General features: G+C 39.7%; 1 protein-coding gene across 5 annotated transcripts in view; it reads left to right on the top strand.

Moving 5' to 3' along the window:
- Positions 1–26,414, top strand: part of DCLK2 (doublecortin like kinase 2) — a 75,482-nt gene that overhangs the window by 1,836 nt on the left and 47,232 nt on the right. For all 5 annotated transcript variants that reach the window (XR_014568062.1, XR_014568063.1, XM_083755642.1 and 2 more), the window contains exon 2: positions 17,760–18,094. Coding sequence is in view for 3 of the 5 variants with exons in the window: in XM_083755642.1 (XP_083611768.1) it covers positions 17,760–18,094 (335 nt within the window). In the remaining 2 variants the exon portion in view is untranslated. The remainder of the gene's footprint in view (positions 1–17,759; positions 18,095–26,414) is intronic.

Here is a 26,414-nt window from a genome sequence, read left to right as displayed (position 1 = left end):
CCTTTCCCATACATCACTCCCTTGATCTAAAATTTGAGTGCCTGTGTGTTTAAAAGGTCACCAGAGCAATGCAGGTGTGTGTAGAGATGGAGAAAAACGAGCTTAGTATCACTTGTGAAAACAGCTGGGGTCTAAAAAAAAACAAGTGTTGGAAATCTTGTGTATGGTGTATGTATATATGCATGGTATAGTCAACATTCAGTCTTCCAGGTTGAGTCGTTCTAGTTTTGCATGTTGCACAAATAGTAATGGTAGGCTTCAAATCAAATTAAATTTCAGAATTAACTGCTGATCCCTAAACTCATTCCCTTCCAGTACCATCATTTATTTTTTCTTATTTTTATTTGCACACAGTCCACATTGGACCTTTTTAAAGGACCGATACAAGTAGAAACATGCTGTTTTAGGAAAGCTTGTTGAGCAAGAGGCTACAAATATATATGAAATATATTTGGTGGTGGGCAGGGAAAGGTTATTGTAATTCTATGTAGCGTAAAGTACCGTAGGTAAAATGGTTATTTGGTACTTCATTCTCATTTCGCTACTTTGTATATGGAACTGCAAAACATAGCAAAAACATAAGGATGCCTTGTTTATATTCTGGTTCCAAAGGGAATTAGGAAGGTAATGTCCAATTTATATACTTAGTCCAAAGCTACACACTTGTATGTTGATCCTTGCAGTACATTTATGCAGCTTTTTATATACCCATAAGGCTTGCCATGTATGAAACCAATGACATTAAAACTGACCATTATTGGGCAAATTAAATATGCAAGCTTTTGGCCTAGGCAAGATTCTTCTTCTGGAAAGTATGCTCAAGGGCCTCATGCACCATATAGAATAAAGGCTTTCAGATTTAAAACTAAACAACACCTGGAATTGGTGAACTAAAAGTCAGTATCAAATTATCTTGTACCAGTTTGGCACCGACATTGTTAGTTTATTATTGTTGATGTCTCAGTTGCCATAGTACTCTGTAAAGTGCACATGTCCTATTTTATAGCTGTTATTGAGCTGCTACACCTATGTTTTTTACAATATGATTATAAATAAATATAATTATAATATAATTTAAAAAAAATAATTTTGGCATGTCGAAATAAGGATACAGACAATGGGCATGCAATCCACCTCTATGTTCCTCAGGTCCTTAACTATGAATAATTTTTGGATTTCATAGTAGGGTTTCTTTCTCATCATGTTGCCCATATAACTTCATCGTAGTCCATTGGTCAGACAAATGGTCAGCAATCTGTTGGTGCTGGCATATAACAATTAAAGGGCAACGGCATGGCCATGTGGGAGATGGGCTGCAGAACTATGACCTACTCAGAAGTACAGTGATGGCCAATGGGGGTCTCTGGCCCACTGTTTGACAAACATTCCTCTAATGTAACCAAGTAAGCAGTCTGCATGACTATGGTGAAAGGAGGTGTGTTTGTAGATTTTTAAAGGGAAATCAGATGCAAGTGACAAGATTGCTGCCTAATAAGTGGGAAAGTCCGCCTACTCTTCAGTTCTTGAACTCCTACATCATTCTCTTCCTTTCTTGCTTTTGCTGAGCTCTCACCTTGGAAGCTTGCTCAAACAAACACTATACAGGTATTTGTTTGCTTGAACAATTGGCTAGTAAAACATTTTGTTTCAACTCTAGAAATGACAGTCAGAATTTTGATTGTGTTCTAAGAGCCTTTATAATTTGGGAAGATTTTTTTTAAAAAAAATGCAATCCCATGCATGGTTACTCAAAAGTAAGACCCACTAAGACAAATGTAATTGTATTTAGGATTGTCGTCTTAGTGCATTACTAAATGTAGATTACCCTTTCTGCATGGGAGATTTTACTCATACTTCTGAGGAATGACTACAAAACTTAAAGACTAACCAATTTATTATAGCATGAATTTTAATGGACTTCAGTCTTTTTCATCAAATGCATGAAGTGTTACCTTGAGTCAAAGAGGTGTGTGTAGATCTATCATATGGGGTCAGCTGAGCTGAGTAGTTAATGTGTATAATTGGGGAATGTGTACATAAATCATGCCACGTGGAGAATGTACAAATAGTCTGTCCATTAGAAGCAAATTATGCACATTTCCCAGTCAATATACACAGTCTCCAACAGGCCTTGGGGAATGTGCATAATGTGACAGCATTTTGTGCATTCTCTGGGCGATATGGTCATTCGCCAGTCAACATATATACTCTTCAAGAAGCATGCTGTTTGCTCATATACAGTCATATACAGTCTGGATATGGATGGATGCTCTGTTTGTGTGTATATGTATACACACACACACACATGCACGCATGCACACTAGGGGCTGTGCCCCTACTCTCTCTTATTCCCCCTGCCACTCCTTCCACATTAACCCCCTAGATCCTCCCCTTTTGACTCCATGCAACTACTGAGCTCCCTTTCCACCTTCCCAACCCCATTCTGCAGCCCCTTTGCACAAACACCATTATCACATCCATCCCCTTTTACCCACCTACCTCCTCCTTCCTTTTAAACTTTCCCTTGCACTTGGTCCACCCCGTACTCCTTTTCTGTAACAGCCCTTTGCGCACACACCCTGGAGTGATACATGTTACTGTATCTTTAAGATGAACAGAATATTGAAAGCAAGCCTGTCAATTGACTTGTTCAGTTAGAGAAGGCCGAGTTCAGTTGTTGGATGTTGTTCCTAGATGAGTGTGTGTTTGTTAAAAACCTGTTCTGGAACTTCATGTTGAATATGACACATAATACCAGGAGTAAAATACAATGCATGAAATTCTATTTCTACTGTCGTTTTAAGCCATCACTTTCCCCTTCTCAGTGACCCTCGCTTCTTACTCCTATTCCACAGCCTCTGTTGTTGTTTCAACACACCTTCTCTCTCGCTTCCCTACCCCACCCCAACTTCATGCAAATTGAGGGTTGTGATGAGGTATGAGAAATCCTCCAATGGAGACTACACTCTTGACTACATGCAAATCAAGGATTGTGATGCAGCACTACAAATCCTCCAGTGCAGTTACATTTTTATTATACATAAGATGTATGTGCAAGTGCATGTAAACGGAGTCCCACTATGAATGCGGATGTGACTGTATCTGCAGTCCTGTTTCTTTTTCATCACTGCTTAGAAGGAGAGAGGAGGGTCAAATCTTCCCCACCTCTCTCAGCAGGAACAGATGCACAATGTTTTAGGTCAGCAGGAAGGCACACTACAAGTAACACAGAGTTAGATGGTTGACTGCCTTCCAGCAACAGGTTGCCTACTTCTGAGTAGGTCTGGGCAATATATCAATATATCATCCAAAACTGGTTTAAAGTTCACATCGTGCTAATTGTTTCATAATATTTGAGCTGGCAATATATCGCGAATCACAATGTGTGTAAGGGCTAGGTGATATCTGGTTTTCAACATCAAAATAACTCACCAGCTAAACTTTGCAATAACTCACCAACTAAACTGGGACACGGGTGGCACTGTGGGTTAAAACACAGAGCCTAGGAGTTGCCAATCAGAAGGTCGGCAGTTCGAATCCCCGCGGTGGGGTGAGCTCCTGTTGCTCAATCCCTGTTCCTGCCTACCTGGCAGTTCGAAAGCACATCAAGGTGCAAGTAGATAAATAGGTACCGCTCCGGCGGGAAGGTAAACGGCATTTCTGTGTGCTGCTCTGGTTCGCCAGAAGCGGCTTAGTCATGCTGGCCACATGACCCGGAAGCTGTACGCTGGCTCCCTCAGCCAGTAAAGCGAGATGAGCGCTGCAACCCCTGAGTCCGCCACGACTGGACCTAATTAATGGTCAGGGGTCCCTTTACCTTTACCAACTAAACACTGCAATGTTATCAGCAGCTAAACCTCACAATATCACCAGCTAAATATTGCAATCTACCACAATGTCTGAAATAAGGATGGAGCTATACAGAGGCGAACAGGACAATGTCCTGGCAACTGCTACTACTTAGGGGTCTAAATGGATAAATGACAATATTATTAATCATCACACACTCAGTTTCATCAGCAGGCAAGTCAAAATGCATCCGAATAGGACTTTTTGTATACTTGGTGGTATTCAGGACAGTCCAAAGTACAGAGATGAGACATAGTGAATACAAATAATCTGGGACTGCCAGACTGCCAGCAGGCCTGCTAGGTAGCAGAAGCAGCTTGGTGGCAGCAGAATCAGAAATGGCCAGGGTGGGAGGCAGAAGCAGTAGCAGCCTGGCAGTAGTGGCACAATAATCAGCAGCCTGCGAAGCCTTCCCACAGCAGTGGGCGGTGGTGGCAGATGCAGCGGCAGCCTAAGAGGCCTTGTCTTGGTGGTGGCCTATAAGACCCTGTGGTAGTGGCAAAAGTGGTGACAGCCTGCAAGGCCTTGTCATGGTGTTGTCAGTAGTGGTGGCCTGTGCTGTCTTATGATGGTGGCAGGTACTTTGTCCTCAATACCACCATTTGGTAGCTAAGCCCGAAACCAAAAGTCTCATTTGGATGCATTTTGGCTTGCCTGCTGCTGAAAGTGACCATGAGATGATTTTATTTATCGGTTTTATACCCTAAGTAGTAGCAATTGCCAGGACATTGTTCTCCTCTGTGTAGTTCCTTCCTTATTTCAGATATAGTGAAATATTGCAATGTTGAAAACCAGCCCTACTTCTGAGCTAGAGATAGAAGCAAAGGGTGTATTTCTTGAAAATAATATGCACATTCTTCAACAATAGTTGCGGAACATGTATATTGACAATAAAACATGCATCATTTTCTCCTCATGGACAGATTATGTCACATTCCATGAGGTGTACTGAATGTACACAATGGCCATTTGTAAGGCACATTAACCACTCAACTCACACCTAATCTAATATACATATTTATCTGCAAATAGAATATTTGCAATAAAAGTACCTTCCTTTATATTTTACTCTAATGGTTGCAATGGTAAAGCAATTGCTTCATCTTTTTTATAGTTAACTTTAACATGTTGCAATTGGATATTGTCATAATAAGTTGAATAGGTTGGAAAGATACGTGCAACAATGCCTTTTCATTCCAGATACTGTGACCCTCACTTCCTACGTGGATTGTTAGTGATTTTCTTTATATGCAGATTTTGATTAAACTTCTATTCTTGTATCCTATCTCTAAGTGGTTCTTTTGGGCAAAGGGGCAATTTCCCAAGTTATGAGATATTTCTGATAACCTAAGAAAATGTCATGTTGATTTCATGTCTCAGTCTTTATTCACTATGATCTGCCAATATACTTGGCATCTGTAGAGACATCAAATGCATGGATGAACGCCATTAAAAACAGGCATATTGATAAGCCATATGGGGAAATTTCTTTTCTCTAATGAGTAGTAGTACTATGAAGCATTATTTCATATTTTAACAAGAAAAGGTTGTTCTGATACTCATTAGTCAAGAGGAGGGTGGAAAAATACTTTGGGACCAATTAAATACTTACTTATTAGACTGGCAGATTTGGCATATTGTCGCTCACAACTTGTGCACATCATTAATTCATATTCAGATCTAATGTGTGCTGCTTTGTTGGTCACAAACAGCTTTCAGTCCTGTTAAAATGACTGGACACTAGTTTAAACTGTCATGAATCTGTCTTCTAACTGGTGAAAAAGACATGATAACCTCCTTAAAAAGAAACCAGCAGTTGACTTGCCTCTGAAGTAACAAATAAGGTAGTAAAAGTTTGACTATTATACTCTTTGAATGTGGGAGCTTAGTTGTAAGTTTCATGTAGGGGATTATCTTGGGGTGATCAAGAAAAAAATACATATGAGCAAAATTAGTGCTATTTTCTAGGAACATTCTCTTGCATCCTGCAAACTCAGAAAGTATGAGATCTTAAAAATATTTGTATCCTGTAGGAAAACTAAATTTCAGTATATGTTTTGATACATAATTCCTAGTCTAAGGAAGGAAATATTTTGACTGTCCTTAAAGCTTCACTGCTCAGACAGGTGTATCTCTTGGGGTACTGAAAATAGAAAGGGAACTCTGAGAGCTGTGAAAGCAGAACTGCTGCAGTCAACACTGCAACAGTCTCAGAAATCAATAAAAACTGTTATTGTAGCTTTCAATAGGAAACACTAGCTGTTTTTCTGGCGGGGGTGGGGGGAGAGCTGTTTCTAATGAGTTCTACATTGTAGATAATGGCAGTTCAAGGGCTTGTATCTTGTAGCATCTGATAAAGTGGGAAAAGCTCATGCCATCATTACATATCTTGAGGTGCCAATCAACATTTCCCATCAGGCTTTTAATTTTTTGCGGCCTCCTTGAAGGAAAGAAATGCTTTAATCCCACCTTCTACGAACATGGTTGCCTTCAATATTATTTTTGTTTTGGTTTGTTTTATGGTGTTTTTAATGTATGTGCTCGTTGCTTTGCTGTTGTAAGCCACTTCGAGCTGCTTTTGTAAGAAAAGCAACTAATAAGTTTAATAAATAAATAATTTATCAGTCCTTAAAATGCTACAGGAGTCTCTTGTTTCTGCTTTAAGGATGATTCTAACCCTGATAACTAAGTAGTGTATTGACTCATACTGGTTGACCCATAGGTCTAATCCCGTATACTTTATGCATCTTTATGCACCCGATGACACCCAACTCTATCTGTTGATGGATGGCCATCCTGACTCGGCCCCAGACACACTGATCAGATGTTTGGAAGCTGTGGCTGGATGGTTACGTGGGAGCCGGTTGAAGTAAATCCTTCGAAGACAGAGGTCCTGTGGCTGGGACGGGACGATATGGGATTGGGGGGGCAACTCCCATCTCTTGCAGGGGTGCAATTAGTGCCAGCACCGTTCGTTAAGAGTTTGGGTGTAATCTTCGACACCTCCCTTTCCATGGAGGCGCAGATTGCAGCTATAACAAAGGCGGCATTTTTTCATCTCCACCAAGCTAAGCAGTTGGCTCCTTACCTCTCTCGCCCTGACCTAGCGACGGTCACCTCCAGACTGGATTATTGTAACTCGCTCTACGTGGGGCTGCCCTTGAGACTGACCCAGAAACTCCAGCGGGTGCAGAATGCCGCGGCGAGACTCCTTACAGGGTCCTCGGTGCGAGATCACATTCACCCGGTGCTGTACCAGCTGCACTGGCTCCCGGTGGAGTACAGGATCAGGTTTAAGGTGCTGGTTTTAACCTTTAAAGCCCTATATGGCCTAGGACCCTCGTACCTACGGGACCGCCTCTCCTGGTATGTCCCACAGAGAAACTTGCGATCTTCAAATAAAAACATCTTGAAGGTCCCAGGCCGCAGAGAGGTTAGGCTGGCCTCAACTAGAGCCAGGGCTTTTTCGGCTGTGGCTCCGATCTGGTGGAACGTTCTGTCACAAGAGACTAGGGCCCTGCGGGACTTGACATCTTTCTGCAGGGCCTGCAAGACAGAGCTGTTCCACCAGGCCTTTGGCCAGGGCACAGCCTGACTCCCTCCTTCGGCAATCTTCTCGGAGCTCTGGCCCAATGGTTGCCACTGGTTTGAGTTGAACCAGTTTTATAATGAATGATTTTAGATTGTTGTGTTGTGTTGTGTTGTGTTGTGTTGTACTGTTGTACTGTTTTATTGTTGTTAGCCGCCCTGAGCCCGGCTTCAGCTGGGGAGGGCGGGATATAAATAAAAATTATTATTATTATTATTATTATTATTATTATTATTATTATTACTTTTCTTATGTTCTTGTTAGAAACAGTCTACTTATAGAGAGAAAAAGAAGTATGTTAGTACTTCTGCTGGTTGACGAGGGGAAAATATAATCATGTTAACATGGCAAAGCAAAACATCTTTACATTTCTGCAGCAAGTGTGTGGCATTGAGGACTACAGTGATGCTACGGTCTATGCATAATATGCATATTATTAATAGTTGTTGTTGCTGTTGCTACTGCTGCTGCTGCTGCAGCTGTTGTTGTTGTTGCTGCTGCTGTTGTTGTTAAAGCCTTCTGCTTAGGGTAGCTTGGCCATTTAATAAATCTTAAAGAAACTCAAGAGAGAAAATGAAGAGATGAACAGGCAAGATATTTAAGGAGAAATGTGTGTTCCTGTTCCTTAAATCTTGTACAATATAAGAATTTGATTGTTAAGCGATTGAAGTGGCTTCTTTAAGCAGAAGGAACTCATTGTGTAAGCACAGCCTGAAGCTTTAGAGATGACAATGAGATGATGAAAGTGGGATGATATATGTTTCAAAAAAAATATTTTTACTTCAGATGGTGTTTCCAGAAGTATTGTGTATGTTTCTCTAGACTACTTAACATCCTCATGTGCTGGCATATTATGATGAGGCACCGTGTTACTAAAGATGGAAACCAGCAAGAATTACTAGTTGACATTCTGCTCAATTTAAAACAGGTCTGAATAGAGTCATGTCTTGCTAATGTTGAGGGTCAGTCATTTGTATGTGCATGATTTATATTGGGAGTGAAGTGCAAGGATTGTTTCAAAGTGGTTGTGTTACTGGAACATTAGCATACCTCCATTGGCAACTTTCACTCTTTGTCGTAAGATGCTCCTAATGTTTAATTCAGTGGCAGATGGCATCAACAATATTTTTGACAAGAAACTCCCTAGTGTTAGTGACATTAATTTTTGCCTGACGAGTCATATGCAGTATTGTTGAGACACTTGTTTCTGTTTCTTCCTCATTTTCAGAAACCACAATACTTTTCTAATCCATACTCTTTATAGGATGCAATATTGTATGGATGAATAAAAGCCAGCAATGTTCCTGAATATATATATATTTTACAATTTCTTTACGGTGGAACTCTGGAATACCTCATGTCACTGAATACAATCCTCTTGGTGCAGGAAAGGGAGTCAATATGTAAATATTCTAATCATAGGGGCAGGTGGTAGGAACAAAGATTGTATAACATCTCAGAATTGATTTATTTGTCTGTAGCTATATCACTGCATAAAAAGACGTTAGTCAAAAACTGCCAGCATCATCCTACATCTTTAGCTGATATATATGCATTGTAAATATCAAACTGTCAACATCTTCATATTTCTGCCAAAATGCTTCAACAGAATGGCAGGCACTCCTTCGGGATAGTCTGGCTCATTTCAGATGGTTACTAACAGTGTATTATTAGTACACTACTAGTTCTGTAGTTCTCAAACAGTGCTACCTTGGTTTAAGAACAGCTTAGTTTATGAACAACTTGGATTAAGAACGCTGTAAACCCAGAAGTAGGTGTTTTGGTTTGTGAACTTGTTCTGCCTTGGAAGCAGAAAATGTTCAGCTTCCTGTTGAATATGTTCCATTTGTAAATTGAGTCCCCCACTTTTATGGGAAAGAACAGTTTGGTTTAAGAATGAACTTTTGGAATGGATTAAGTTCGTAAACCAAGGTACCACTGTACTTGGTTTTGTCTTGAACCTTAGTACATATTTGAGTCCATATAATACCCATAGTTGACATGTAAGTGTCAAATTTGTGCACTTTACTTATTTAAAGGGGATACATTTGAGTATTGTTTGTTTACTTTCTACAAGCATATTGCTACATGTGGCAATTTTGGATATTGTTCACAATAATGATGTAAGTGGATAATGGCTTTCCTAATCTAAAACCTAACTTTTGCAAACACTCATATACAAAAGCTTACTAGTTCTCCAGCAAATTGTAAATGTATCTGAGTGGTAGATAGAAAAACATCACTTAATGAGAGATTTTGGAAAAGGGAACCATAAAAAAACTAATATCTAAATAGGTTTGGACTGAGGACCTTTCATCTCCTATTTGAAGATACACTTGTTTATTTGAAATGTATGGCTAAATCATCTGCCATGCTTAAATTTGCCTTGCAAGCCTATAACACATTTCTTAGCATCATTGAACCCAGTGTAACCAATGCATAAAAATATTTCATTAGCAAAAGCATAAATGTTGAGTATAGCCCAAGAGAGAAATTATTTCTGCAAATTGATGTTAGCTTTCTGAGGGGAATTAATAAGTGCAGCATCAGGGTTTTTTGTTTTGTTTTTTGCTCTGAAAGTGAAGAACCTTTGAGATTAAAATCATATGCTTAAAAACCACTGGAATGTTTATGCAGACTACAGCATCTACTGCGTAATAAACTATATAATCAAATTCAGTGTTTTTATGTGTACAAGATATATAAAATATGGTCATGAATAAGCAGGTTTCCCTTGGAGCATAACAAAATATTTGTGTTCTATAGTATGCGGGCGGGGAAAGGAAGCAAATGCTAGCAATTTCCCTTTACAGTATAAACTAACACAGTCACCTGTTTTGGAGGTGATAAAATTGTTGGTGTAGTCCTCAGCGTATAGCTACTCAAAAGTAAGTCCCAGGGAACTGGGTATAGGATTGCAGCTTCAGATAGTTATGTCTTTTCATAGTTTACACTTATGTCTGAAATATCAGCCTGGCCTTTTTTCCAAGGTGAAAAGGGCTGCAATCCTGCTTTATGTGATTATCGTAATTTGCACTTCTCTTAACCTGTCCCATGAGGATTTGACTTGCTAGCTTATCCAAGCAAGTCAGCTGTTTACAATGTTTCAGAGTTGAATACTACTAGGAGAGCCTTGCAAATTCGAAGGCTCTTAATTGAAACAAATGTGATAATAAATACAATTGAATAAACCTTATTATAGTTTTTTCTTCCCATTTTTATCTTATTTTTCAGCTTAGTTGCAAATTTTTAAGGTCTCACAGATGCGTGTTCCAAGGTGCTTTCATATAAATAACAGCTAAGTACCATTTGGAAATAAATATAATTAACTGAGTACTTGCTACAATCCATTTAAACTTAAACGCTTGGATTTTTGTAAACTTAGCCCTATAAGCATTAATGGAACCAGTCTGTCTTAAATCCAAGCACTCTGGCTTATAAAATGATGGACAATCATTTCAGCACTCCTTCTTAATTATCACTTTACTTTCTCTACAGGGCCTAGAATGTGTAAAATTCTGTCCAAAAGTGCTTTGGCATGCATGGCGTCAAGTAGATTTATGCATCTGAACTATTATTACTGAGAAATTACTACATTTAAAAAATTGGGCAACTTTATTGTCACCCATGCATTTTAATTAATCTCACCCACAGATACAAAGGATATGTTTGGGGGACTATGCTCAAACCATATAGGATTGCACTGTTCTTAGAAATAAGTATAACTGAGTTCAATGGTGCTTAACCCCACATATGTAGGAATAGGGTTGTGACCTAGATTTTTTGTTACCACTAGTGCTGACTTTCCTTCATAACTCCTTTACATTGTTCAACTATCACTGTAACTTCGGTAACAGTTGTCTATTATTTGATTGCTAGACTTACAGGGACAGACTTTGGTCTATCAAATTTCAACGGTGCTCTGCATGAAGCCAAAATTCATTTCCTCTCTGCCGCTCACCTTCCATTCTGCTCAGTTCACTACACAGTGCTCTATAGGGTTGGCTCCTAGTACAGTGCTGGAGGATGAAGGTGGGGGCAGTTCGCCCTGGGTACCATCCGGGGAGGTGACATCGCCCCCACACCCGGGACACTCAGTGCTCATCGCATACCCCCAACACGTGCCACGCCCCCTGCGGGTGGGACACCACGCCCCCAGGATGTGCACCACGCCCCCTGGGACGCGTGCCAGCCACGCCCCTGGATGTACGCCACTCCCGGTGCTGGAGCAGGTAGCTTCGCCACTGAGTGCAACCAGTCAGACTGCCCTAAATCCACCTCTGAGACCTATATCAGTTAATGCAGTGTCAAGTCTGTGGTAGGGTTGTTGATGTGCATATTGGTTGGACATTGACAGAGGATATTAACTGTTAATCCTTTTAGATACCTTAGTAATCTTTCAGACTGTTGAACTTAAAGTATTGCTGAAATGTCAATATGCTTGGCAGATATTTGCCTGACATCTGCTGAGTTGTTCAACATAGTTGGCATACAGTTTTCAGAATGTGTCAAATAGTCATTGCTTAGATTTCCGATACACTTCTCTTGGGACATTGCCTGCTAAGTGTGTATGTAAGATGGACTGCTGGGTGCAATCTGGAGTCAGGTGATTGTCCTATTGATACCCAAGTTTGCTTTTTCTTCTGATTCGGGATGGAAAGATCTGTCAATTTTGGTTTTCTCAGTTTCACAGGTGCACAATCCTAAACTCAATCATCCACATTTTGCAGCTATTTGTGGGTTTTTTATTTTAAAAAAGAGATTTTTGTATGATATTTTCACTAATAAATTAATTTTTCTGCACATGTTCACCCTAATATATGTAGTTTTGCAAAACATTGCTCACTTGCCGAACTGCATCACCAAATTTAGATATGTGCTCTGTTTCAGTTCATACATTGTTTTAGAACGTGCACATTTGATAAGAGTCTGCTCTAAATGCATACCAAATTGAAATTCTCATTCATCCCTGCTTCTGACAATGTAGTGGCATTTCTGTTCTTATGTAGTTTCAGGATATGTTTGGGGACTGCTAATGACAGAGCTGTTTGAAATGGAAATACACAGGAAATACAGTGATATCATGGTCCAAAGAGTCTTCCAAGTCACCTTGACTGCTTTTCCCTCTTGGGATCATTCTGATGTGTTTCTAAACTTTCATTATGTCTCCAGACTCACTAGCAGGGCTTCTCTCTCATTTACGCCTTACACTTTTCTTTACTTTCAGTTTGGTAGCATTTATAAGCAGGAGTTTGTGGCCGATGCAAAATACTTGCTATATTATTATTATTATTATTATTATTATTATTATTATTATTAATTTATTTTATTTTGGTAATGTCAAACATAATGAGTTGAATCCAGACATCATCATCATTTTGAGTATACCTATAAATCATTGGGATTTAAGTATGAGTAATTTAAGTTGCATTGATTTTCAGTGGTTTTCGCTTTAAGCAGAGCTAACTCTGGATCCAATCCATAGAGGTCTGAGCAAAACCTTGTATGTTAAACAAAGGTTTTTGAATAAAAGAAAAGCAAATCAAGAAAAAGGCGCAATGATTTAAACAAAAACATTAAAAAGATTGCATAAGGAAAATTTAAATTCAGGCACACACAAATATAAGAGAATACTCTCTAGCACATTCCTGTACAAATTTATTTAGAAGTAAGCCTCACCAAATTCAGTGGGACTTGCTCCCAAGTAAGTATAGGATTGTATCTTTACAATTGTTTACATTATGCTATGGTAACAAAAATATACAGTGGTACCTCGGGTTACATACGCTTCAGGTTACATATGCTTCAGGTTACAGACTCCGCTAACCCAGAAATAGTACCTTGGGTTAAGAACTTTGCTTTGGGGTGAGAACAGAAATCGTGCAGCAGCAGCGCGGCGGCAGTGGGAGGCCCCATTAGCTAAAGTGGTGCTTCAGGTTAAGAACAGTTTCAGTTTAAGAACGGACCTCCAGAACTAATTAAGTACTTAACCCAAGGTACCACTGTATGTCTGTATTTTGGGATGTAAAGCTTGTTGGCAAGATGTGCGTGAAACCTGACAGTCCTTGTGACGATAATATACATGACAACATCAAATAAAATGGAACCACCCCTTTATATGTGGAAACGTCTCTTTGAAACATTTTTTTGTGGGTATGGATAATATCTGCAGAATATTTTGAAGCAGTGATTTCACAAGGAGCTAAATTGGTGGCTTATATACTTGGGAGGCCGAGTATGTGAAGCGACTATTTGAGAACATACAGGTTTAGCCGGTGATGTCATAGATATTGACAAAAGCAGAAAAGCTGGAAGGCAAGGCAGCTAAAAGAGGCAATGCATTTATGTATGTAAATAGGAATGAAGTACTACTATGAGAACTAAAAGACAGCTGACAGTGCTTACTGCCAAAAAGTTTAAAAATGAATATATAGTGTAAGCATATTTACAATGGAATCGGAAGAACTTTTGACCTTGAATTGGGATAGTTTTATGAGTGACATTGAGCTGGTAGACTTGAAGCACTTCTTGACTAGTTGTTTGCACAAAAGCCCTGTGCGACCTTTTTCACCGGATGCAGAGGTACATAGTTTTTATGGATGTGTACTTGGCAGCTGTCATTCATATTTCTGTAGCACCTGGGCTTAGCTACTGAATGTGTTGTGTGTGGAACTACCCTTACATGACTGATAAAAGATGCAGAATGCAGCACTGTAATCTTGTGGAGGATTAAAAAGCTGAAATTTCCAAAGGTTTGCATTTTCCTGCTACATTACGGTACTTTAAGTGTAAGCTAAGGGCTAGTTTTAAGCTTTACAAACACTGTGCAGCCCTAATGTGTTCATACCTTGTAGACATTGTCTTTTCACAACTCCCATCATGACTATTAGACTCAAGACCAACTTGGAAGTTAATCACATTCAAGCTAACATGGTAAATGTGAGGACAATGTTCTCAAAATGATCTTTGGAGTCTGTGTATTTTGCATTTTATAATGGGTACTGGAAATGATGATTTCTTCAGGCCTTGCTTCTCTATAACTTCTAAATCTTAAAAGTACTTTTCAGTCTGTTTTTAAACTTGCTGCACATCATGAACCTCAGGGAGTGTAAGAGATACAGACTGAAATAAATAAATCATATGATGCAATCAGAGGAGGAGGTTACTATCTATATCTGATCTGTGTTTTCATATGCTACCCTATTATAAGTTTCAAAACAGTGTGGGAAACTGACTCTTAAAAACTTAAATGGCTCAACATAATCCTTTTATCTTCTTTCACAAGTACTTTTCCATGTACTTCCATTGCATAGAAAGAAATAACTTTATTAAAACAGGTCAGAGAGATAGGTATCTCTCAAATCTTCCACCAAAGGCACATCTCAAGCCGATACAGGTGTTGAGCTCAGAGTAGTTATGGGCCTTGCAGCTACACCAGGCAAGGAGCAGGTAGAAAAGAATGAAATCTCTAGAATGGAAAGCACAGAACAGAGTCAGATTGCTGATCCATCTAGGTCAGTTTTCTACACAGACTGGCAGTGGCTGTCCTGGATTTCAGGAAGGAAACTCTCCCAATCCAACCTGGAGTTGATGCATATTGAACCTGGGACATTCTGCATGCAAAGCAGACAAGGTGCTGGTGACAATGCACCTGACTATGTGCCCCCTCAACTCCTGTCCCTCCTGGCTTATCAAACAGAGAGGGTATGGTTCATAGCTGTCAACTTACAGATTTCAAAATAAGGGTCTCAAAAATAAGGGATCAGCAGCCAAAATAAGGGATTTTAGTCAACCAGCAGCCAAATGAAGCCTCAAGCTGTGGTTCCCACAGCACAGCAACCTGGCAAAGGGCATGCAGCAAGGAAAACCACCATCAACTCTCTGCTGGGAAGCGCTGAGCAAAGGCAAGTCCCCAGACAACGCGGCCGATTTGATCGGCACAAGGCATGCAAGCTCCACCCCCCCAGTCGTTCTTAGACTCCTTATTGGGTGAGCAACGCAGCCAAGCTACACAGTTGGAGCCTCCCTCCTCCCTGGCCGGCAGGGAGTAAGGGAGAGGAGCTGCTTCCTTTGAAACCTGGGAAATTTAAGGGACATCATCAATCTGGGACAGCAGCAGGAAACGGCGCTGGGATAAGGGAGTTTCCTGCCAAATAAGGGACGGTTGACAGCTATGGTATGGTTGTGTCCAGAATGTGGTTAATGCTATGGTACACGAGGGGGTGGTCTGTGCTGCACTGAAAGAGGCAGTGGTGTGACCACTCCTAGAGAAACTGGCTTTGGACCCTTTGAACAGCATTTGGCCAGTTGCCAATACCCCTTTCTTGGCGAAGGTGATGGAGAGGGCCATGGTGGGACAGTAGTAGGTGTTTTTGGAAGACACAGATTATTTAGATCCATCCCATTCTGGGTTCAGGCCCTGGCCATGGAACTAAGTCTGTCTTGATCACCCTGATGGATAACCTCTGCAGAGAGTGGGACTGGGGAAGTGCTTCTGCTTCTTGATTTCTCATTGGCATTTGATACCATCAACCATGGTATCCTCCTGGACCAGCTCTTAGGAATGGGAATTGGGGGCATTGCATAACAGTGGTTCCAATCCTGCCTTCAGAACCAAATCCAGAAAGCAGCATTGGAAGACTGCGTTTCTATGTTATGAGGTGCCGCAGGTGACTGTCTTATTGCCATTGCTATTTAATACCTACAGAAAGCCATTGGGAGTTATGATTAGGAGTTTTGGGATGAGGTGCCATCAGTATGTTGATGGCACTCGGCTCTATTTCTCCATAACATCTAGATCAGGAGAGGCCGTGCAGTCCGTGGGCTATTGCCTGGACACAATGGATAAGGAAAAAACAACATGAGCTTGAATCCTGGCAAGGGGGAGGAGGCACTATGGGTGAGTAGTTCCCGGGTTCAAGACATTGGTCAGTTGCCTATCCTGGTGGGGTTTCACTCCCCCTGAAGAAACAGGTTTGCAGCTTGGAAATGCTTCTGGATCCAGCTCTGTCACTGGAGGCTCAGATAGCTTCAGTAGCTAGAAGTACCTTTTTATCAAATGCAACAGGTTCAACAGCTATAGCCATTCCTGGACTGGAAAGGCCTTGCTACAGTAGTTCATGCACTGGTTACTTCAAGACTTGATTATTGCAATGTGTTCTGTGTGTGGCTTCCCTCGCACTTGATCTGGAAGAGTGCAGAGTGCAGAGTGCTGCAGCATGAACCCTACAGGAGTGAGACCTTGTCAGCATATAATACCTGTGTTCAGAGATCTGAACTGGTTGCCAACCAGGCCAAGTTCAAGGTGTTACTACTAGCATATAGAAAACAATAATAATAAATAAACCAAGATGCTCCACCACTGAACTCTAATTCCTTTCCAGTTTTGTGTTTGTGTGGATATCTGCATGCTACCTGTCAGCTGTTCCATTTCAGAAACTACACTAATAGTACTACTGTCTACAGGGGCTCCAGCTGGAAACCTCTGGGCAGTTTGAGGCTGACACTTGTCATGAGCCACTGAACTGCATGTGGCAATATCTGCTTAGGGTGGTGATTTGTTTTCCTGGGCAGGAAGGATTATAAGGAGGACTTTCTGTTCCAGGTAGCGACAGCCAAGCGCTACTACTCAGTGACAGAGGATCTGCCTTGCATACAAAAGATGCTAGGTATACAATCCCTGGTGTCTTCAAAGAACTGCATGAAACCCTGGAGAACTGCTGCCATTTAAAGTAGGCAATATTGACCTCGGCGTCTGAGTATAAGGCAGCTTCCTATGTTCTGTTCCTAATTCTTTGTATGCAGTTTTACCTAGCACTTGCATTTTTCAAATCTCTCAAGGGAGCCTAATGATAGGAAATTTGAGAAGCCCTGATCTAAGGGGTCTGAATGTGTTCTGTGGCTATAATGCACAGGGCTGCTCCAGTCAAAGCAGGATTATGAAGTAAAGTTTCGTATATGGAGGGATGGAATGCAATTTGCAAATATTAAAATAATGAAGTGCAATTTGTAAAGAATGAAATAAGAGCTTAATTTTCAGCCAGATTCATCTTTGTAAAAAAAAAAAAAAGAAGAAGAAGAAGAAGCTTTAATAGGTGAATTATTATCTAGTATCTGATATCTGAAAGATATCTAGTTGAAATCAAGATGATGGGGTGGTGGTTTCTTTTTAACTTTTGTGCAATGATAGGTTTAAATCGAAATCATTCTCAAACCTATGAGGTAGATGGGATATATCAGGTGAATACAAAGGAAATTAATGAAATAAATGGAATGAAAGAAATAATAATGTTTGCGTTTTGTCTCCCATCTTCTACACCAGGTGAAAGCTATGTCTGTGCATCCAACGAGCCATTTCGGAAAGTTGATTACACTAAGAACGTTAATCCTAATTGGTCTGTCAACATAAAATCTGTGTCATCTCGATCCCTCACATCTTTGACATCTGCAAGAAGTGAACTGAAGGAGAGCAAAGACTTCATTAAACCCAAGCTGGTAACCGTTATACGGAGTGGAGTGAAGCCACGGAAAGCTGTGAGGATTTTGCTGAATAAAAAGACTGCTCACTCCTTTGACCAGGTGTTGACTGATATAACAGAAGCTATTAAGTTAGATTCTGGAGTTGTCAAGAGAATTTGCACACTGGATGGAAAACAGGTAAGATGAATTTACAAGACTGCAATCTTAAATTTACTTGAAATATTCAAGTGACCCAGAGTGAACCTTTGCCTGTGTTGAGCTGTACTTGTCAAGTTAATCTCATCAAACATCTTCCCCTTACTCCACTGGACAATATAACACAATTCCTGCCTTCTTGAAATTGAAATAGCCTTTTTCTTTTATTGCGGCAATGCCTAGATGAAAGTTCATTTAGTTGTATTGTCCTCCTGCAGTTTAACATGATGAAAGCACACTATAGAGTTTGGCAGACAAGGCACTTTGCTTCCAATTACCAACTGATTGAACTTATTTTCTAATGAGGTAAATTGCTCATGCCTCCAAATCTGCTTGGGCAGCACTTTTTAAATATATCATTGTAATGTTGGAAGAGACTGAAAGGAGTTTGTTAGAAGCTCAATTCTAAATGGTGAATCATGTTCTACTTTCTCTTTTTGAAATGCACAGTTCAGCATGTTATAAAAATATATATTGTGATATGTCCTCCTTGACATCATAAGAAATAGATGAATTTAAAACAAACAAACAAAGGGTTTGATTTTTGAATTTAATAAGACCTTGAACACCTACACATACATGAGACTTTTAAACACAGTAAGCTCTTAAAACAAGAGAGATTTCCTCCCAAATGTTAAAGTATGCATTCTGGTAAAAGAATATGATTTATGCTGAATCACTCAGTATGCCTGGAGCCACAGATCAACATATATACTATTATATGAGAAGGTATAGCCTTCTTTCTCTCCGCAGACCCTGTTGGCAAAACTGTAGCCCATACTATATAAGTAAACTGCTCCGCAAGCTACTGTGGGAGAATATAAATAGCAGATTATGGAATAATTTTTGTCAACCAGAATGGGTCCAAGTATCATGTGCCTATGGAAGCATAGTGCTTCTCCTTTGTTCAGCTACTGACTGAATCTTATTCAAACAGGAAAATATTGAGCCTATGTGGCACTTATTTACTTGAATTCATTTCAGATCTTTGCCTTGTCATTCCCTAAAGACTCAGGTGTACATATTTTTTTTAAAATATATATATTTAAAATATATTGCACTCTTCAAGGCTATACCATCTATTGACGTTCAATAATACTCAGCATGTATCTGGGACTCCCGTATTGCTTAATTTTCCTTATGTGAGAAAAGGTCATATAATCACCAGGAGTGTTATCTGTGGTGTGCTGAATTCACAGTACCATGGACACCCACAGTGTCAATTACCCAAGGTAGTAGTCAAATATTACTGAAACATAATGGATTTGGGATACCATTGTTGATAACTGAGCCCCAGAATCTTGATTGTAGAAATAACCTCCAAGCTTTATTCTAGGCTCTTTATGAGGCACAGCTGAAACTGCCACCGTGAGTGGAATAGATTGGGGGGGAATACAAACTAGTTTTTTTAAAAAAAGCAAACCAAAAACATGTCTTTTTGTCCCTTAGGGCAGCTCTAAACAATATGGTTTCAGCTGCAGTTATTGATCTCTCTGGTAGGGAAACATGTGTACTTATTAACAACACAGCATAGTCTGGTAATTTACTGAAGCCGGCTAATAGATTCCACTAAGTCCCTACTCCAATATGCCAAGGGTTTCACCATGACAAAATCTAAATCCACTACTAATTTTAGTTTGCAGTGCCCAAATGGGGCCAGCAACAAAATGTTCCACAAAGTGTGATATGCTCTTATTCTTGACTGGCTGGCTGGAAACCTTTAGGATATTTCCACTTCGGGATAATTCTGTCCCCTCTTCCATATAGTTTTCAATTTTGCACAGTTTAATTCCACTTTTGCATTCACTTCACTTGAAGCAGGGATCCTGGTTTTAAATTAAATCAGCTCAGTTTGTTAATAAACAGTAGATAATGTATTTGTGCGTCTAAATCTTAACCTTCGCATTTTATCAGAAAGATATTAGCTTGGCAACAGATCCTGATTGTGTGACAGAAAGGTGGAAGGAGACACTTGCTATTTGATAATTCTCTGAGGAAGGATGCTAGGCTTCTGTAATGAAACAGTACCTAAAGCTAGTAGAAACATGCTTTCAAAGGTTAATGGAAAACTTATTTTTAGAGTGAAAGGCTATATACTTTAACCCCAGATTCTATGGTTTGAATTACACTCAAAACCTCATAACCCATTGAGTCAATCGCCCATCTCTTACTACCTTTCTGAAAAGTACCCCATCCCACCCTCCCACTATATATAAGGGTCTAGTGACTTCTGCTTCAGTGTATCTGAAGAAGTGTGCATGCACACAAAAGCTTATACCCAGAACAAACTTAATTGGTCTCTAAGGTGCTACTGGACAATTTTTCGATTTCCCCCCTCATAACTTGTGCTCCACTGCATTTTTTTGTTATGTGTATTTTAGTGATTTGATTAGATTAGCTAATTCCATTTCAGATAAAGACTGCTGAAGTCTACAGAGAACTAGATTTAAACTGGAAGAGCCAAGTGAAAACTCTTTACAAAACCCCAATGTAGCTTATACATAGTTTGTCAATTTACGGAAGCTTTTCTCTCCTTTGATTCTCTGTGGTATAATGAAAGCCAAACAGGAGAAAACCAGTCAAGGACAAAATTTTACTCTTGCAGGCTGCTGCTTTAAAACAAAAACCAAAAACACCAACCCATAAAACCCCACCAGTTGTGAATTGTGGAGGGAAAGGGTATCGTATCCTTGGGATATTACTGTTTTATTTAGTTTTCAACATTATGCTAGGTGTTTTTTCAGCTTGGAATGTAAGTGATCCCATAGGCTTCCATTTTGTAAATGTCAACACCTTTCCCTCTATAATTTGGAAATTAGATGGCTAGTCAACCAGCAATTCATTCATTAACACGTTTACTGATTTCCAGAGGCAGATCAGTGAATGTAACATTTATATTTTTGCAGTAGGCTAAAATACACTCTTTGTCTTCCATTCATGCAAGTGAAAGGCATTATCAGAGAACCAGGACACATAATGCACATAACACAAACAAGTGCCTCATTTAAAATTATATCATAAATCCAACGCATAACATTTGCATAAACAAAGATTATATATCGAAGCTTAAATACATTTCTGGAGTTGTAAAGTACATGAACCAAATACTGCATAGATATTAATATTGCCTATACAAACACAAGTGAAGATAATACATCTCTACACAATTCAGAATATGTTAACCATATAATCTGGTTGTGTTCAATGTATCCTGATGCTGACAGACACATTTTGGCTTGTAACAATCTTCTTTGGTGGCATAAGTTCAAAAGAAGCAATGCCCAAATATATTAATGCTGCAGTAGCTGCCTTTAGGCAGAATGAAATGATCTGTATCTTCAAGGCTATAACAGAGTCCAGTTAAATGCAACCCTAAGCCTAGTTCTCCTAAATAGCACTCAAATGCCGACATGAATGGATGTGTTTTTAAGTTGCTTTCTAAAAATCTTTATTAGACTGGGTGATTGCTGTATCTCCAGAGAGAGGAAGTTCCATAACTGAAACGCTGCCAGCAAGAAGGTTCCTATCCCACATTCCCCCAAAAAGCCCATCAGCAAGATCACAAGAAGGCATCTTCCATCCCTCCCTTGCAGAACACAGGTCCCAGATTGGGAAAAGGCAGTCCTTCAAGTATTTCAAGTTGAAATTTTGACCACTTGAATGATAACCCAACTATATGGCAGAACAACTGAAGCCAAGCAGTAATGATTGTAACAGGAAAGGATGGTATGGAATGAATCACATCCTACCATGTGGGTTCATGATGCATTTTTCTCTCAGCTGCTGCAAGAAAACTGACTGCTCCACATCCAGTCTAGGTTAATACACATTTGTTAAGAACTGGAGGAAGGGAGCTAAATGCAATGCTTTTCATCAACTAGCTTGTTTGGCAGTCTAGTTTATATTCTGGCATGCTAGCTGGAAGGTAAATTAGTAAATAAGTTTTGCTTTGATACAGCTTTGTTCTTATTTGCACTACCTCTGCAGACTTTAAAAAGGGTTACTGAATTAACAGTTGTCTATTACAGTTTTCTGTTTTTTAAATAAAATACAAATGACTGCTGTTCTAGGCCTAAGGTTGGTTCCCAGTGCTACATCAATGTATTATCCTTCATTCCCAAAACAGTACACTTCATTCCATGTTATTCTCCACTGTGCACAAGATCATATGGTGAAGCTGCAAAATTAGCTTACAGACTGCTTCGTTTGCAGAATTTATAGGCATGTGTCCTAATTGATGGGAAAACATTAGGGTTTTTTCTTTTTAAAAACACAACTATGTTATGTTTTACATAATTTCAAATACAACTACAAGCAGGTTAGGATAGAACACCATCCCCAAGAGGGTCATTCAAAGAAGTGACCCTTGTAATGTCAGGTCTATTTTGACCTCAAAATTGCACCTGCAGATCACGTGTTAGCTCCACAACTGGGAAAAAAGCTGAAAGAGAACAAATAATTACATTTTTTTTAAAAAATGATAGAAAACTAGATCGCTCATAAAAATAATATCAACACCTAGTAGAAAAATAATTGAGAGAAGTAGGAACAAAGTGAATAATGAAGAACAATAGCTAGGGAGAGTGGGACAGGGTGCATGGGAAGCTGTTTTGCTAGCCTGCACTATTCCTTTTGGACTTGTCTGTCAATTTTAACCAGCTGCATGCCATTCCATTGAAACCTCCAACTTTATCTTCTCTCATTAAAGCGGCTTCTTTGTTATTCTTTTAAGCTGCATCCTGTTCTTTAGCTCGTATATTATAATATCCTTGCCAATTTGTCAGACCTCCATGGTGTGAAGGTTGCTTTGATGGATGATAATCTGCCGCCTTTGGGCTGCCTCTCATTCTGCTTGGAACTTTTTTTTACTACAGTTCTATAGCTAACATTCCCTGTACCACCTGCCTCTCTGGTAATTCTGTTCACTCCATTAGATTGAACATGTGGTACAATCAATAAATCTTTCTATTGACCTCATAATTTGCTCTTATTTCCATTACATTCTTCTGGTTATCTAGATGGCTCTACAGTTATCGGTTGGCATTTTAAATCTCTGGCTTTTTATCACCAGTGCATTCATAAAATGAAAATGATAATGTACGATAGCTTTCTCCTCCAAATGTTTTTTGTCTGCAACTTGCACTGTTTTGCCATTGGCTGATGGAAGTTCTGGCCCAAAGGCTCTGAAAGGAACTGGATTGGGAATGCCTAGTGTCTTTATATATGTGTGAAAGAATCTGTGAATATATAATGTAAAGTTTCAGAAGACATCTGAAGGCAGCCCTGTTCAGGGAAGTTTTTAATATGTGACATTTCAGTGTATCTTTTATCTTTGTTGGAAGCCGCCCAGAGTGGCTGGGGAAACCCAACCAGATGGGCAGGGTACAAATAATAAATTATTATTATTAAATTATTATTATTATTATTATTATTATTATTATTATTATTATTATAAAGTATATTGTAGCATTATACAGCAGCTGTCTGTTTTTTTAAATATGTATGTCATGCATACTGCATATGCATGATAAAATAACTGAATTCATGGGCATAGCCAGGACTTTTGTTAGGGGGCGCAGAACTGACATAATTGGTCGGTCAGTTAAGTATTTCTATTATTTTATTTGATCGGGGGGAGGGGCAGCTGCCCTCTGACCCCCACCATGGCTACGCCCATGCCTGCATTTGGCAAGTGGTTTGTGTGAGCCTGGGCTTCTAAATACAGTTGAGTTTAGAGACTAATCCTTAGAAGTAACTAAATAGGTTCGATTTGCTGTATATTCTTTAAAGCAGGCATCCCCAAACTTGGCCCTCCAGATGTTTTGGGACTACAACTCCCATCATCCCTAGCTAACAGGACCAGTGGCCAGAGATGATGGGAATTGTAGTCCCAAAACATCTGGAGGGCCAAGTTTGGGGGTGCCTGCTTTAGAGAGTATAAGTTTGGGAGATGTTCACGAGTTGAGTAAATATGCCAAAATGCACAGCTTATCTTTAGCTTATAATAATCAAATGTCATTGTCTCTAGACACTTGTATGTGTACTAATAAACAATACACCTTGTGATGTTTGCTAATACTGTGGTGGATATATACTGGGGTTGGGCATGTCCACCTGATCTAGTCTGGGGCCCAATTTGGTGCTTTGAGTCAGGTTCAGTCTGACCCAGGATGAACTGGACCTAACCCATTCCAGACCCTGAACCAAACTGGGGACCTTTTGCAGCCCTAGTTGTTTAATTGTGGTTTGAAAGCCTAATTACACATCGTCTGTGGTCAGGAGGAAAAGACACAGGCAGAGATTCTTGCCTGTGTCTCTTTCTCCCCTTTCTTGCCACCGACCCCAAGTTTGATTAGGGTTTAAAATCCTAATTAAACATGCAGTCACATGACCACCCCCCACCTGAATCACTTTGGGTAGGCTCGATTCGGACTGGTCCAGGGCTGCTTTAAACCACTCTGGGCAAATCCCAGATAAACCCAAATCATTCAAGTTTGATATCCAGGATTTGCCTGACGCTGATGCACAGCCTTAATAGTTATCAGCTCTCTTTAGAGTTTCTTTCAGTACTGTATTATGAAGTTTTATAAATTTGTTAAATGAAGACACATCTGTTGGGTGTGCTTTATATTTTTTGTTTCCTGAATGCTGTTTTCAGCTGTGAAAGTAATCCGAATGTTTTCAGTGATTAACCACCCTGTTAGGCTCTCCAATTTCCAAATCACTGTTTTCATTCGTCCGTAAGGTTGTAAGTTGTCCTCAAATAGATGCACATGAATAATCTTTTTTGGATTTGTACTGGAATATTAAATTGTAATCTCTGCTGTGTTTTGTATGCCGTAGTGGCCTGATTAATAATAACTAGTACAGAAAGATATTCAGTCTTTCGACACTGGCAGACTCTTAGATGCTTTTGGTCATATTGCCTGGGTTGTCTGATGATCAGGCAACAAACCCAAGAATAATGATTTCAGTTCAATTTCTTACTCATTCTAGAATTCCATTGGTAGCAAGGGGTTGTATCCTTTCTTTTCCCTTGCTGTCTATCATGAATATTGTTGTTGGCTCATTTTCAAATGATACAGCATGCGCATTGACTGTAAGCAGTTGTTAGGTTTTCTGCGTGAAATTAGAATAGATCCACTTTCTTCTGATTGTAATCAGTATCCACCCTAGATTTGACCCAGAAGACTTGAACAACTATAGGCTGGTTGCAAATGTCTTTGTGTTGTGCAAGGTTCTTGAGCAGTTGGACGGTGACCAAATACAGGCGTGCTTAGAGACTGATTTTCTATATCCATTTGGGGTTCAGGGCCAATTTTGGCATGGACACCACAACACTCAGGAGATGGATGAGGAGTATCTTTGCTGACTGTCCAAGATCTCTTGGCAGCTTCTGAAACAGTCAACCATGGTATTTTTCTGGGGGGACTGGGTTGAGAACAGAGGGGCTTGTTTTCCAGTAGTTTCACTTCAGAAGGTAGCAATTAGGGGATGCTGTTCAGCCCCTTGGAGTCTCTATTGTGGTTCTTCAGAGTTTGAATTAGCTCCCATGCTGTTTAACATCTACTTGAAACTGCTACATGAGGTCACCCAGAATTTTAGATTGGGTTTTAGGATAATTTGCACTGGAACATTTTTAATTCGCATTGGAGAATTTTATTGTGTCTTAGTAAGTGATCTAAATTAGCATGTTTAATTTAATTATATTTAGTAAGCAAAGCAACAAACTTTGAAACTGTCAGGCTTGCCTAATATTTATTTGCAGTTGGCACCCATTCATTGTTACCAGTGTTCGAAACTCCCATTGTCTTTCTAGGCGCATTTTGTAACAGGGCATTTCATTAGCGCGAGCAATTTCCGAGTTCCGGGTGCAGTACTGCGCCTAAGATTTCAGATTAAAACTGCCACTGCTATGTAAAATAACTTAGCAAGTATTAGAAATCACCCCAGAATTGGCCCTACTAAACATCTTCCAAGACAATAATGCCCATTTACACCACATAGAACTCATAACCCACCTACTTTCAGCAGCCAGAAACATCATAACCAGACACCGACAGAGACCTGTCAGGAGTAAGCATGGACCAAAGGTAGAAAATAGTATGGGAAACTTATGCATGGGAGGCAGTTTGTGATTTTTGGGGAGGCTTTGATTTTTAGCAGCCACATCATGGTGTATTTTAACTGCACCATTAATATAATGTCTACTTAGGCCATGTATAGGATTATGCTGTGCAAGTGGGAGGACTTCAGCTGCTCTCAACTAACCTCTTATGAATTATCTTCCTGATTACAGTCA

The sequence above is a fragment of the Podarcis gaigeae genome (genome assembly GCF_964106915.1).
Source record: "Podarcis gaigeae genome assembly, chromosome: 9".
Lineage (NCBI taxonomy): Eukaryota > Metazoa > Chordata > Lepidosauria > Squamata > Lacertidae > Podarcis > Podarcis gaigeae.
This window is presented reverse-complemented; position numbering and strand designations above follow the sequence as displayed.